Source organism: Perna viridis, chromosome 10 (genome assembly GCF_037379345.1).
Source record: "Perna viridis isolate PV_CMFRI_1.1 ecotype Kerala chromosome 10, ASM3737934v1, whole genome shotgun sequence".
Classification (NCBI taxonomy): Eukaryota; Metazoa; Mollusca; class Bivalvia; order Mytilida; family Mytilidae; genus Perna; species Perna viridis.
In genome coordinates, this window is record NC_142454.1 from 38,398,071 (window position 1) to 38,414,013 (window position 15,943).

General features: G+C 29.8%; 2 protein-coding genes across 4 annotated transcripts in view; both read left to right on the plus strand.

Annotated features, from left to right (window-relative positions):
* Nucleotides 1–15,943, plus strand: part of LOC148605670 (transcription intermediary factor 1-beta-like) — a 577,346-nt gene that overhangs the window by 475,718 nt on the left and 85,685 nt on the right. The window lies entirely within an intron of this gene.
* LOC148605675 (transcription intermediary factor 1-beta-like) overlaps nt 1–15,943 on the plus strand; it is a 229,238-nt gene that overhangs the window by 120,855 nt on the left and 92,440 nt on the right. Inside the window, exon 6 of one of the 3 annotated variants that reach the window (XM_088548560.1) lies at nt 10,987–12,599. The exons of the other annotated variants lie outside the window; for them this stretch is intronic. Within the exon in view, the coding sequence (XP_088404686.1) occupies nt 10,987 (1 nt within the window). The 3' untranslated portion in view covers nt 10,988–12,599. Of the gene's footprint in view, nt 1–10,986; nt 12,600–15,943 lie in introns of those variants that run through there. 3 annotated transcript variants of the gene reach the window in all.

The window sequence follows — 15,943 nt, forward strand, 5'->3', positions numbered from 1 at the left end:
TCAGCCAATATTTTTATATACATAGAAGTAACCTGTAATTCCAAACAATCAATACATAACTTTTATGAAGAGATGCTTATAACAACTATGTAGTCATATTCAGATGTAAATATCTTATTCATTAATAAATGATGCATTGTTTCATGTAATCGTTAGATCATTTTCACATTACAGGAGTCTTTTTGATACTTTGTTTCTACATATATTGCTTACTTCTGTAGACATTCTATTGAGAAGATGATATATATCGTGACGTTTTTGTTCTCCCATTTTTATGTTATGACAATTGTTATATATTGACATCTTGCAACGTAAATGTAAGCAAATGGTAGCCAAAAAATCGTCTAATCAGCGATTTCATGCTTATTTCTTCACAAATCTTAGTGAATAAATACCACTTCCCTAACAAATATATAAAACAAAGACCAGATATCGTTCTAAGATAACCATGAATTAAAAATATACAGATTGTATTCAATTACCTCTGTTAACAATAGTAAGACGTTGGATGAATACATTGGGTGGTTTCGTCGGTATTGAACAGGTCTATGTCAAAAAAGCAGTACACCGACAAAATAATTTATATAATGCGTAGAATATCAAAGGGAATGCTATGAGTTGAAACATTATTATCCCAAAATGGTCAAATATCTTCGAAAAAGATAGAAAGATAAATCTCAGCACAATAGTGTGTAAATTATATATAATTTTAGTATAATATGATTGAAAACAAATCTATGATAAATCTAACACATGTTTTGATATGACGTTTATGTTTTATAACATCATTATTATCTTAAGCAGTCATGCCGATTTTTTTTAAAACCGCATATCTGTTAAATTATCGAAAAGAGGAAAGTATAGATTCAAGTTATAAATGTAGTGATTAATGTTAAAATACAATGACCATCGATCTTTTTGTTTTTTTGTTTTTTGTTTTTTTGTTTTTTTTTTGTTTTTTTTTTTTTTGTTATCATTATTATTTTACAGCGACATTGTGTAAGCAACATCATTTTAACGGTATTTTTTTTTCAAAAATAATTGTGTAGACGGCTTTATATCAGTTTGTTCGAATGAAACGAGTCAAATCAAGTTTTTCATAAAAAAATTATATGCACAGACTTTTTGTTCCGTCTTACATTCTTACAATTAAGCTTCTGGAACGGGGTTATGTTACTACAAAAATGAAGTCATCACTAAATAAGTTCAATGGTCGACATCGTGAACTTGTTGATCGTTACGATGCATCAATATGTACCATATAATGGGTTTGATTAATGTTTCACAGTTTTCCTTTCATCTATTGTTTACCCTGGACATGAATATGTATGAGCAACTGGACGTGTATTTCTAGAAAAGCAGCGGACGCTTGTCCTACCGGTGCAATGTTTCACTCTCCAAAATAAACATATTATATATAACGAAAAACATCTAAACTGAATCTCTCTTTCTTTTTTATGGTAGCAGAAACTTGTACTTAATTCCGTTTGTTCTTGGCATATTAAACATATAAGCCAAGTTTTATACTTATCTAAATGCATTTAAGTAATGATTTTGTTTGTAAAAAAAATCAATTTATTACATTCCTTGAAACTGTAATAAATAATCAGTGCACTAGGAGAACTGATTTTAGCGTTCTTGCATTACTCATCGTGCATTTAAACACCCATTTGGGTTCGTTTAAAAGCTCGATACTAGCATTCGTTTAAACGCACAATAAAATCGTTTGATTACTTGTGTACATAAAAATATTCCTTTATTCAGCTATTATTTTTATATTTGTTTTTGTTGCTTCAATTACTTTTGTATTTTCATATTTGTTTTCTATTATATTTGTGTTCACTACTTCTCAATCTTATTATTTGAGTTCGTCTGTCTTGGGTTTAAACGCACGATAGAAGCATCCGTTTATTGTGTGTTTTAATGCACGATTCGAGCGTTTATGTGTCGTGTGTTTGGAGAGCCTTTACAATATGTTTAGGTGTCGTGCGCGGGGACACTACGTTTAGTTGTAAAAGTTACAATAAGCATAAGATCAGATTTTAAATATAACTGATATCGTGTGAAGATATGCAAGCTTACCTAGACTGAATGTCATCCACAGTGTGATATGCACAACTGGTTTGAAAAAAATAGATAAATAAAATGTAAGTAAGTGACAACTTTTGCCCAATATCTTTCATTCAGTTTAAAAGGAATTTATTTTAATAGCATGCACAATTTCAATATATGAACTTAATTTGTTTTAAGGTTGACAAATGAGCCAGACATGGACTATTTAATATTTGGTTGCCCATTTATTTATTTATTTATTTTATTTTTTTATTTATTTATTTTATTGTTTTTGGGGGGGAGGGGGGCTGGCCAAATTTAATATTTTGCCCATTACATTGGGGGAAGAATAATTTTATGTGCATGATTTTTTTTTTTTTTGGGGGGGGGTGGGAGGAATCTTCATCAAAATTCGCATTACATCGCTTCGCTTGGCAGTTGATCTTAACCTGAAATCCTTGAGCGATCACGTTAATACTTTTTTTTGAAAATGGCTTAGGTAAAGGGTACTCAGAGAATACAAAACAAAACAAAACAATACAAAAAAGAAACAAACGAACAAAATCAAACAAAAAATGCAGCTAGGTAGGACTGATGTAATCTTGTTCGTTGTTGGTCAAGTAATTTACGCTGATAACCGCTGATGTTTGTACTTGAGATTCCTTTTCCCAATGTTTTTGTTATCTTGAATGATTCCGATGACTATTAGATATGTATTATAATTTGGATGAAAGAAGAACACATTATCTTCATAGACACATGAAAGTTACAATAAGCATAAGATCAGATTTTAAACATAACTGATATCGTGTGAAGATATGCAAGCCTACATAGACTGGGTGTCATCCACAGTGTGATATGCACAACTAGTTAAAAAAAATAGATATAAAAAATGTAAATAAGTGACAACTTTTGCCCAATATCTCCATACAGATTAAAAGGAATTTAGCTTAATAATATGCACAATTTTAATATATAAAGTTATATATACTAAAAGTAACATGATTCTGATATTTTGTTAATTTGTAGGATGTTTGACTAATGAACCAGACATGGAATATTTCATATTTGGCTGCGCATCGATGGTATTTAGTAGTTTTTTTTTGTTTTTTGTTTTTTTTTTTTGTTTTTTTTCTTTTTCTTTTTCTTTTTTTTTTTTCAGCACACTGAAAAGTAGATAATGGTTCATAACAAGGATTTTTAAAAACATTTTAAGGGCATTAATGTAGAAATGAACAAAACTTTTGTCTCTTTTTTATATGTAAGATGGTGTCTTTTTATTATATTAACCAATAATTAGAACTATTCACATAAGGAACCAACTTTAAACAATGCTTTCAATTCAAATACGGATTAGTCGATTACAGTGAACAGATAATCTCACTAAATAATATTAGTCAAATATGAGACATTTAAACTGGTATCTTACATTATGTTTTTTATGGGAAATAACTTTAAACAACGTGCACATATTTCCGGTTTTGTGAAGGGAAACAATATGTTAACTCCTTTTTGTAGTTTTTCGTTGAATGCAAACTGACCTCCTTGACCATTCCTCACCACGAGTTATCAAATGAAATGATATTATTATATTCACATTTTATAAATGATAAATAATACTGGTTAACTGAAATCTGAATACTTTATACAGTAATATATATTTGTCTCCTCGTGCTGTTGCTCTTGATACCGTGACATGTAATGACAGTTGTGGTAGAAGACTAACATGTAAACCATATTACAACTAAATACAAAGCACTACAATCAGCAAGTCAAGATGTGATACACCTGGATTTTTTAACAGAAGTTTCCGAAACAATTTTTAAAAATTTCACCCACTAAAAGTATAATTTATTATAAGAAAATAAATCAAATGATTTTATTTCAAGCAAGCAGTAGTACCGCTGCATTTTGTCTGCAATTATTTCTGAAAATAATAAGAAAACTTGACATAAATTTAAGTGCATATAAACCATAATTAATTGTACGAACTGTCAACTTTCCGGAGAAATTTAAGTATATCTAAACCATTTTGAAATCGATTAAATATAGCGCTTCATCTAACCTTATAACTTTAACATATGCAAATGGTTATCTACCTTAATTTTATTGCATTTCTTGTCGTTGGAAACAATTACATTTATATTCAATAAAATGAGTAAACATGCATCTTGCAATAATCGGAGCAATGGTAGCTGGATCAGTTTAACTGCCTGTATACGACATCAAATAAACGTGAAATTTGTAATTCATTTTAACAATATTTTAAATTATATATGCAATCACATATTTTAGTCCATCCTTTACAACGACAGTAAATAATAAAGGGGTTTTCTGTGCTGATTTGAATGTACACGTTTTTTCAACAATGCCAATGTGTGCAGTCTAGTCTTCGTTCGTTACGCATCTTGCTGTAACTGATTAACGGCCTTTTTAAAGGTACTTACGGGTTTGATATTCTACAGTACAAGATGTAATTGGCAAAAAAAACGTGAAATCGTTCAATCTACATTTGCATTTGGATTACTCTTGATTGACTTCAAGGCTGTTATGTTTGTTTTTTTTTTCTATTATGTATGTATTCGTGATAATTTTTATTATCAAACGGTTTGCCAATCAAACCGTGTTCTTTTTTTACTTTATTTTACTTTTGTCTTTTTTTTATTTATATATCAGGATATCAATTAGTTTTATTTTACAAACTAGTTATTACATGTCAATTTCTTTTGGTTTTTGTTTAGGATTCTAAAAACTCCGATATTACAAATTGGTGTATTAAACTGTTGTGATATTGATATTGATACTCCTAGATATTATATTACGTTAAAGTCGTAATTACTCATTCAAGGAAAATGAATATGTTGACAATGATTTCCATTTTTATTTCATCTTGTAGTGTCATGTTTAATGCAATTTTCAATTCCAAACAGTGTAGAAAATAAAATAGATATATCATAACTATCAAAAGTCAATAGTAATGTCTTTGCACAAGAAATTATAGTATAAGTTATTTTATTTATTTATTTATTGTATTTATTTTTATTTTTTTTTGATTCTATGACAATTGATTGGCAAATGGAGACTATTGTATTTTCTAAAACATATAATTGTTCACATAGAGGCGATATTGAAACAAGTGCCTGGCGGCCTCAGATATGTTGACATGTGACGGACACAAATGAATGGTTGCGATAGCAGGGTACGCTTAGTATGCAGCGACTTTGCATTTGGTGTAAATGTGCTATGTAAAATTTGAAATTTCTTGAGCATTTGTTTTATACAGAAACACGAGGTATAATCATATATATTTGGAGTAGATGAACAATATGCCACAATTGAGGTATTTTACTCCATATAAAAATTGAAAAAAAAGTTAATTCAAACTTTGATAGTGATTTTTACATACTCCCCCCTCACACACACATACACACACACACACACAAAAATATACTTCACCATAGTACTAAATACAGCATCATCATTAAAGGAATACAGGAATATAACACTTACTTAAAGGGGGCCATTATTTTCATTATAATTATAAGGCAATTATAATTATTAGCATAATTTTTGGGTTTTTTTTGTTTTTTTGTTTTTTTTTTTGTTTTTTTTGTTTGTTTGTTTTCTTTTGTTTTTGTTTTTGTTTTTTTTTTCATTTTGCCTAATATTTGCAAAAACTTACATTTGATATCTAAAATAACAGAAAATACTATGTGTGCAAACTCCTTGCCATAGAGGACAACTTATGGTATTTACCTTACCCACCTGAAGGTAAATTTTGCTGTCCTCAGTGGACTTGCTTCCATGGAAATCATCTACTCAGATATTATTATCTGACGATTATAGTATATTTTAACTTTTTTTGTTCCGCTTGATGGAAATGAAATATAATTCAAATGTATAAAAGATATCCAAGAAGTCACAGTATGCATTTTGTCATGGTAATCATACTAAAGCAAATTTTCTTCTGAAATGAATAAATGTCATTGTTATTTTCTAACTACAGTTCCGTTGATAGATGTCAGTGTTTCATTGTGTCTTTGATTCATTCATTGATACAGTAGCGAAGCTTCGTAGCAACGGATTACTTCTGTCACTTTTTACTGTTAAATCGTAAAGAACACCTTTCTCTTATTGATAGCATGTGATAATACACATCTGTTTTGTTGCTGAACCTGTCTTCAATTATTTCATCTAATAAACCGTAAAAAATGTTAACGAAAATTCCGTGTATATATAAAGTATAACTTATTTCATAGAAATCAAATGGCAGGAAATCGTGTAGTTTATTAATGTGAATTTTCATTGAATTGTTCGTTGGACCCTACCCAGCTTATTATGTTTATAAATCAGTATTTTACAACAAGTGTTCATTAAACCCGTGCATCCATTTCCTTGCTTTTTTACAAATGATTCAAACCAAAACAACATGACCTCTGCATTAACAAAAATGTCATCCAATCAGAAAATGAAATAAAAGAGGCTTGGTTATTCAGTGATAAATTCAGTGGTTTTAGTACGAATTGTTAAGTCAATACGTCGATTAGCACAAACTATTGACGTTTTTATCAAGCTTATTTAAACTGAAGTGAAAATTGTCTTCAAAGCATATTATAAAATAATCCAAGGAAGGATGAAGAATTAAAAACTGCGCTAAAGCAAATACGGAAAAAAACCACGAAAATTATGACTCCATAGGAATAGTTGGCCGCTTGACACTCGGCAAGTGCAATAGCATACAATTTAGCTTTCGTCCTTCTATGAAATCACCAGTTGTTTCATTTACATTTAACATTACTGTTAAAAGTGAGAAAAGTTAAAATAAGCATGTTCAACCTATTTTGACGAATGTTAGATACGACAAACCAACAACTTTTGATGCATATCTAGAATTGTACACCAATTTGACATTTTTTTTTCAAATTTGGCATACATGTATTATTATTTATTGTAAATAAATAATTTCTGCTCAATGTGTACAAATAAAACATTGGAATTCTTGAATCTTACTAAATGTTTTAGAGGATATCAAATAAGCCGAAATGCAAAAAAAGATGATATGTCACTTTAAATCGTAATGATTTTCTCATCATGCATCTCATTCTGATCACACAAAAAAAAAAACACTATTATAAATTAAAAGTAAAGTATCTCAAACATATATTAAGAAAATATGTATCTCAAGCCCCTTAAAAAAACTTTGATTAAGAGCAGATTTTGGTATAAAATTTCCGATATTCATTTAGTCAAATGTAAATATCTGATCCGTTTTTAAGCTTTCAAATGTGTGTATGTTAATACATGTAGTTTTATTATAAAAATTAAAATAAAAAAGTAATAAAACAAACTAATACCCTCCTCCAAAATTCTCGATTGAAAATTCCTAATATTTTGAGATCTCGATTGGACAGTATAGACCGAAAGGACCACAAAGGACTGTTTCTGAGGTAGGCATTTCCTTAAAACCGTGTTGTAATGGAACAACATCTTACTGATTTGTTCAAATTTTTACTACAATGTTCTATTTTTAATGGAAGTCAAATGAATGACACCATCTAGTTCAGGCAGTGAAAGTGGTTTGTATACGAAAGTTGTTGACTATTAGTTTAATGTTTATATTCATACATGTAATACTATTAAAATCATTATGTAGTTGCGTACAATTTGTAAATGTTCAATTGGACTAATTTAAAAACACACTTATAACAGGGGTAAACTTATTATGAAATATTAGTTAAAAGTGAACTGAAACTAATATTCTACTTTAAATGGGGTCCTTTTGGTGAAATATCAGAAATTTCTTTTTTTTTCTTTTTTTTTTCTGTAGAAGGAGTAAACAAGGGAACCAAAGTTATAGCGGTAATCTAAAGAATGTAGTCCAGGGACAAAGACCCGACATGGAAAACAGACATACACAACAAAGAACATACAGTAACTAAAATCATACATACAAAGTAACAAAAGCAAATGAGCAACTAGGACTCCACTAACAACTGGGAGCATGGACCAGGTGCACCGGTAGGATAAGCGTCCTCTGCTTTTCTATGAAACACCCGCCGCGTTGCTCATAAAAAGTCAAATCCGGGGTAGACAATCGAGGGAAGGAAAACTATGACCCGTTGAATAAATCAGTTTCCATGGTACAGATGGATACACCATAGCGATCCACGAGTTTATGATGACGACCATAGAACTTTTGTAGTGATGACTTCAATCGTGTAGCAACATAACCCTGTTCCAGAAGCCTTAGAGTTCTTGTGCGATACAAAAAGTCGGCGTAGTTTCGACAAGCTCTGGCATAATGTATGAGTTGTGATACGAACACTCCATACGCAGGTGCTGAAGGGATGTTGCCACAGATGAAAGGAAAGTTGACAATTCTGAATGAAAAGTCATCACGTTTGTCGTAAAGTTTGGTCAATGGCTTTTTTTTACCATCGTTGTCTAAGTGTAGGTCAAGATATGAGGCTGAGTTCACAGTGTCTGAAGTGTCCTTTATATCAAGTTCTTTTGGGTAGATGCGATGTATCAAATCCCGAAATTAGGATTGTTTAAAGATAATACGTCATATATATAGCGGAAACCGAGATTGAAGCCATGACTATTTCTCTTTTTTTTAATATAAATAATGTTATCTTTGATGAGACATTCCAAATTATTTTATGATCATGAATAAGGACGAAAATGAGACAAGTGAAAATCTGTCTTTTACTACTTAATTTGAATTGTTTGATATCCCAGTACATTTAATTGGATAAATATTTGGTGATTAATCTCAATTCATAGTTTGGCTTGTATTCAGCTGTTTACAAAGTAATATTTTATAAAAGATCTAACGATTTTGTTGTTTTTATCTATATCATATATGGGTGCATTTTATAGTTAAAACGCCCATTTATCTTCAAGTTTATTCTATATAATAATACAATCACCAAACTGATGAAATCAAGATAGTAGTCAAAAGGACAAGTGTACATAAAAAGTCAATAGCACAAATATTAATTATATGGACAAAACCCGGAATATTAGAACACTTCGGCATTTGACCTACCTTAGTACAGGCATTTCATAATAAAAGGTAGATTAAACCAGGTTTTAATAGCACACTAAACGTCCCGCTTTCATCGCGATTCATTATTTCCTGAATATTTCTTCACAAGTGAGTAGCATTTTTTATCTACTGCAAAATTGAAATAAGCGATCTAATTATATTAATATTTTATCTTAATCATTTTTATCCGAAAAAACAAACAAACAAACAAACAAAGCAAAGCACAAAAAAAAAACAAACAAACAAACTAAAAAAAATTGAAAACTGTAAAAGGCTTCCAGTTAAGTTTATAATTCAGTGTCTTATAAACATGTGTGGAGTTATATTACAAAGAACCACATTGAGACTTATTTTGCCATTCCTTTAACTTGTTTTTTTTTTTTTTTTCGTTCCAGCATGGGTGTTATGATGTAAGTATTGTGTTGTTAGTATCAATGACTCAGTTGTTATATTTTCATTCGTTACTGAAGCAAAGTCGTTTTCTTGTGTTTTCATTCCCTTTCCCAATATTTATGTTTGTATATGGTAATAACTTCATCAGTGACGCACGTTTCTGTATAATTTATATTTTTATAGATATATATTATATATTTAATTTTGACATGTGCTACTAAGTGTATATATTTTTTTTTCTAGTAATCGTATATTTATAAATGTTTGAAGTTCGAATAATAAAAACTATTCCTAATAATGTGTTTGAAATGGAGGTGCTATAAAACAAACATTTAATGTTTACCACATTTAATACATATCTCGAACAATTAAGCACTTCTCCTTATCTCTAATTGGCATGAAATGCTACTGACAAATAGTCACAAATAATTAGTGTTTAAAGAACAAATTGTGAACTTGGATGCTTCAATCCATAATAATCGTGAAATCATAAAGATTCCTGTAATTTCTTCCTATAAATGAACAACGGATTGAAAAAAAGATGCTGAAAAAGAAACTATGTCCACAACCAGTACAAATAATATGCAGTGAATACATTCAGTATTATACAATTAAGCATATATAGAAATATAACGTTGTTTGTTTGGTGAAGACATGGTTTTCTGAATAACGTTATGTACGCAGATTAAAATGATGTTTTCAATTATAAGCAGTATTGGTTTAATGACAGGGCACAAATGTGTCACTATATAAATGCAGTAATGCAACAAAACAGTCATTGTCTCATTATTATAATTTTTACTACGTTTTGAATATTTGTAATGTTGATATTGTAAGTCATAACATATTGCCCCTTTACTTTTGCAGCAGTGTAATTGCACATTTCCTAACATAGAAACTTTAGAAAATTATAAATGTATATAAATTCGTATGTTTACACATTTCTACATGTCTAGTCGATTTTGGACAAAACACTATATGTATTTGTCAGTATTAGTTTATCACTTCATATTGGAATATAGTGATACATAAAGGGACAAATATATGTTTATTGGACAAATTGTCTAATTTAGCATTTTTTTTTTTTTACAAATTTTCGTTTATCATCATTTTTACGCACTGTAATAAAAAGTCATTGACATTTAATGTCAGTTTCGCCTGTTTATGTTTTTGGAGAAGTATTAATCTATCGATACATGGTATATTTATCGTATTTTCCTTATTGGTATATTTGTTAAAACTTCCATTAAACAAGAAACGAAAAGTATCAAGTACAAGTACAAGTGACAAGTATCTTAACGCCCTGCAAGTACTTTTTATAATTCGTATGTGATATGTTATTTGTTTATAATTTAGTTTTATACGTAGTGTTTCTTTTTCCCTTCAAATATCGTGTTGTGTATTTATCTTAAATGATCAGTACATATTCATTCCCAGATACGCATAGTATTAGATATACATGTAATAACTCGTTTTATTGACCATTTTAGGGATTGTAAAAAGTGTGGGTAAGTTCGTTAACAAAACAGATGTGTAGCTTTACTGAACTATGTGTATACAATGAATGCTTTATTGAGTACATTTGGTTATAGAACATCATAGATTAGGTGAAATGAACACGTATAACAGATCTGAACTGTTTGAATTATTTCCTCTAACAAGACCTTTTTTAGACAAGTAAAACAAATATCTTTTATTTACATTCTTTTGTTTTGATACGTATTATATTTTGCTAATACTTGATCGTTATCTTGTTTTAGGGAAATAACATGGCATAATCATATACAAGAATAAAGGTAAATCAAAGCAGTAGATCAGTGATCATTTAAATGTTTAAATGTTACCAACACAGATGACACTAGATAGTATCAGATGATTCAAACATTGTATATATGTGTGTAGTATAATAGTGATGTGTGTTATTGGGATAATGGATTTCGTTCCGTGTTATTATATATATTTCTGTCTTCTTTTATTTAGGAAATTACAATTGACAATAACATAAAATACATTGAGTTTATTTCACTTATTGTCATACTGAGTTAAACATTGTGGAGTCAATCTTGCTCACATTGATTAATCGGTCAGAAAAAAAAAGACTTTGTATTATGTTGATTATTCATATGAGATTTTGGAGAAACAGATAAAGATATAAATAAGTAAAATATATATAAAATACTTTTTTTTCAATTTTTTCCCTTATATTTTGTGTCCGTGTAATTACACAACATTGTTGTTGATATTTTTATATCCGAAATAAAAAGAATACTCATTTTTCTGTAAGAACACTATTTCATGTTCTTTTAATCTATTAAGTTACAGATTGTTTTTGTTGACCGAGCTAGTGATTAATGTTTTGTAATAACGAATGTGTTAAATACTTCAAAGATAATTTCTTTTGTTTATTGTACAAGAAAAAAAAATGTTTGAAAAATAGACACCTTTTGTCTATACCAATTAATATTATTAAATTTAATGAAAAAAAAAAAAAAATAGTAAATAAACATAACATGAAATTACTTATGACAGATTTGTGTTGGTGTAGTTCGTGTATTGACCCGATTTGTATGATTTTGTTTTTTTTTTTTTTTTTTTTTTTTTTTTTTGTCAAATTTATTTTTTTTAACAACTAGTGAATATAAGTATTAGTGAATACTTTTAGTCTATATGTTTTTTATTTTATTGATAATCATAAACAAAAGTTTGTATATTTCTGGGGCGGGTGATTCAAAATTTGTGCATTTAGATAACTCTTCCAAATCTGTAACAATCAAATTTCTTCAGTCTTGTGGTCTTAATGTCACTTTGATAGACAATATTTCAAACTAAATACATTTATAACAAGTTAAGCAAATCCAAATATCTAACACATTACTAAATCTAATGCCGCTTGGTGAATGTTTGATTAACAATGATTGACGTAAAGAGATAAGACAACAATTGCACCTGAGACACAAAAAAAAAAAAACACATCCAAATGGATATAGATATGTGTATAAAAATATGAAGAAATTGTTACATTTTTTTCAATATGTATTAACTTTATTGTCCCAATTATTTAGAAAAATCAAATTTTCAATAAAATCAAAACGAGGTGTGTTTATTACTTGTTGCACTAAAACGAGTTATATGATGTTATTTCATGCTCCCAGTTTTTGGTGGAGTCCGAGTTGCTCATTTACTTTTGTTACTTTGTATGATTTTAGTTATTTAATGTTCTTTGTTGTGTATGTCTGTTTTCCATGTCTGGTTTTTGTCCCTGGATTACATTTTTTGATTACCGCTATAACCTTGGTTCCCTTGATTACTCTTACCAAACAAATTGTTTAAAGGTTAGCTTTATTTACCAGTATCATAAGGCAGATCTTGTATAACATTTGCAATGAACGAACAAAGTCACAATCAAATCAACTGATGGGCAACAGTACAAGACAACCAGAAAAAAAGGTGGAAAGTATTTAATCTCATTATCGTCACAAAATTAGAAGGAGAAGAAGCTGAATTTAGTTATTAAGCATCACAAACAAATTGTTCAATTATTATTATTACGCGTTCCATGCCTTATGGTAAATCTAAACGCAAACAGCACAAAAAACATCAGATGAAATATGAACTGCTGATAAAACTTTAGAATAAAACGTTGAAAGTTCACAAATGTATTACACGATATATGAACATCAATAACTTCACTGTGTCAATGAAACGGTTCCCCGTTCCAGATAAAAGCTTTATAGTGCAATGAATGACTGTGCATGGTACATTTCAATTCGGTAATTTCAAGAATAATAATATTTTGATTTTATGGCAATTTGATAGCAAAAAAGGACTAGTAACTGTTACAAATTCATTATCTGTAAGTGAATCAAATTCAGGTCTGTAAAATATTTGTGGTCAGTGCATTGTAAAAAAAAAACAAGTGCTATATATTTCTTTTGCAAACGCCATTTTCACTACATCTATGTGGTAACATAAATCATAACATAAATCAATGTAAGATTTGGTTATTAATTTCTTTTAAATTTGTCAACTTCCTTTAGAATATAAGCTATTTCAAACCAATACACTACGTGCAATTGTGCTTAGTTATACTTTCTGATAAAGATACGACAGGCGGAAATTGGTCAGTGGTATATATGTTTGTTTAAGAATTGAACGTTTTTGTTAATAAATAAATAAATGCAAGTAGATGAAATGAAAGGAAATCCTTAAATACAAAATATTAAAATTTAGCACACACACACACACACATACGTGCAATAGTATGAAAGTGGGGACACACGATTTTTGGTATGTAATTGGGTACTCACATTTCTAAGGCCACTGAATAATTAAAATTTTGTAAGTGGCTTTTATAGGTTATATGACAATTGATTGGCACGTCGGAATCAACATAGTTATACTTGAATCTACATGATAAACAGTATGACAATGGGACATTATTTTTCACATTGAGGACATTAGCACACATGATCAAATGGGGACTTTTTCACACTGAGGTCATTGACACACATGGTCAAATGGGGACTTTTTCACACTGAGGACATTAGCACACATGGTCAAAAGGAGACTTTTTCACACTGAGCACATGTGACAACCACGATCAAATTGGCTCCGTTGGACACATACTCATTTCAGTGTATTATGGCTTCACTACCCACTCATCGATTCAGCGCAAGTTTTGGTCATCATTGATACAGCGCAACATTTTATGTTTGTCCGACTATCTTACAAACAAAACAAGAAAAAGACTACATTATCACTACAGATGTTGCTTTTTTTTCCACAAAAGTAAGGGAACTCTTCTCTGTTTTGTTATTCCATGTTTTGTATTCAGTACCGATCTAATGAGTTAAGCCCCTTTTCAATTCAGTGTTATTGTTTGTTCTAATGTTGTACTGTTGTACCACTGTCCCAGGTTAGGGGAGGGTTGAGCGCTCACAAACATGTTTAACCCCGCCATATACCTTATGTGCCTGTCCCAAGCCAAGAACCTGTAGTCCAGCGGTTGTCGTTGGTTGCCATTTGTCATAAATGTTTTTCGTTCATTGTTATTGACTTAAATTAGACCGTTCGTTTTCACTTTTGAATTGTTTCACATTTTGTTATCTCGGGGCCTTTTATAGCTTACCGTACGGTATTGGTTTCGCTCATTGTTGAAGGCCGTGCAGTGACCTGTAGCTGTTTACTGTTTGTTCTTTCTTTAGTGGGAAGTTGTCTCATTGGCGATCTTACCACATCTTCTTTTTTACAAAGTTGTATCTGTTATTCAAAATATTTGAAATTGAATAAATTATTTATTTATAATTAATATAAATATTAGATTTATTTATAAGAATAAAATAAAGACATGAATGATAAAAAAAGTCAATTTTTCAAGCAGATAAATACTCTTCCATTGCAAATATGCTTAAACTTATCTCCATGTTGATGAGTTTAGGGAAAGATTAGTTAATGTAGTTGCAGATAAAAAAAAACAGAAAAAAAGATATAATAAATACAATTTAAGTTATCTATAGCGATACAACATACAGGTTTCAGTTTTAAGTAATTTGTGGTACAGGGGGTCCAGCATATCTTGTGACAAAAAAAGAGCGTCATCTGCAATAAATATGGTCGTGTGTATTTTGTATTTAAATACTTTTAAACGAAACTAGGGGAATGCAAATGATGGCGTCCTTTATTGTCAGGCACAATTGTAGTTGCAGATGAAGAAAACAGAAAATTCGTTTAAAAAAGGGATTAACTTCAAACGGCGATCTACCTGCCTGCAAGATGTTTGATTCATAGATAGTGTCTTGCTAGGTGTTTGTCTCATATATAATGGTAATACAGCAGTATTGCGAGAGGTTACATAAAAATTATATAAAGCATACCTATTGGAGGTGTTTGATGGACATTTTGGGATTAAATTGTTAAGAGAAGTAACAAGTTAATAAAATAATTAAATACAAGTTAATGTAGGGTAAAATTAATTTATTATATGATTGTATTTTTTCTTTGCTCTGATTGGCTGTAATTACCTTGAAAAGTATTGAGTATGTCCAATGTCTACCTAAAAATCGCCTTGCAGATAACGAGGACTGTAATTTATTTGTCAACCCGGTTTGCATAAAAATGGAACAAAAAAATCCAAATCATTCTTAAAATAAAACAGCCAATCAAAAATCACCTCGGCGGTAACGTCACTAACATGGACTGTAATGTCAACCCGGTTTGGATAAAAATAGATCAAAAACACCAAATCATTCTTAACATACAACAACCATTCAAATTTTATGACATTTTAAGAACTGTTGATACAATATGAACTTACCGGTACCTTCATCTAGAACTGGACATTTTAATTTCCCAAGTCAGCATTTAACAAATGTTCAAACATTACAATCAATTTCAATCTTAGAAAATGAATCTGGCCAGACTTGCCTATTAAAATCCATGTTCTTTGAT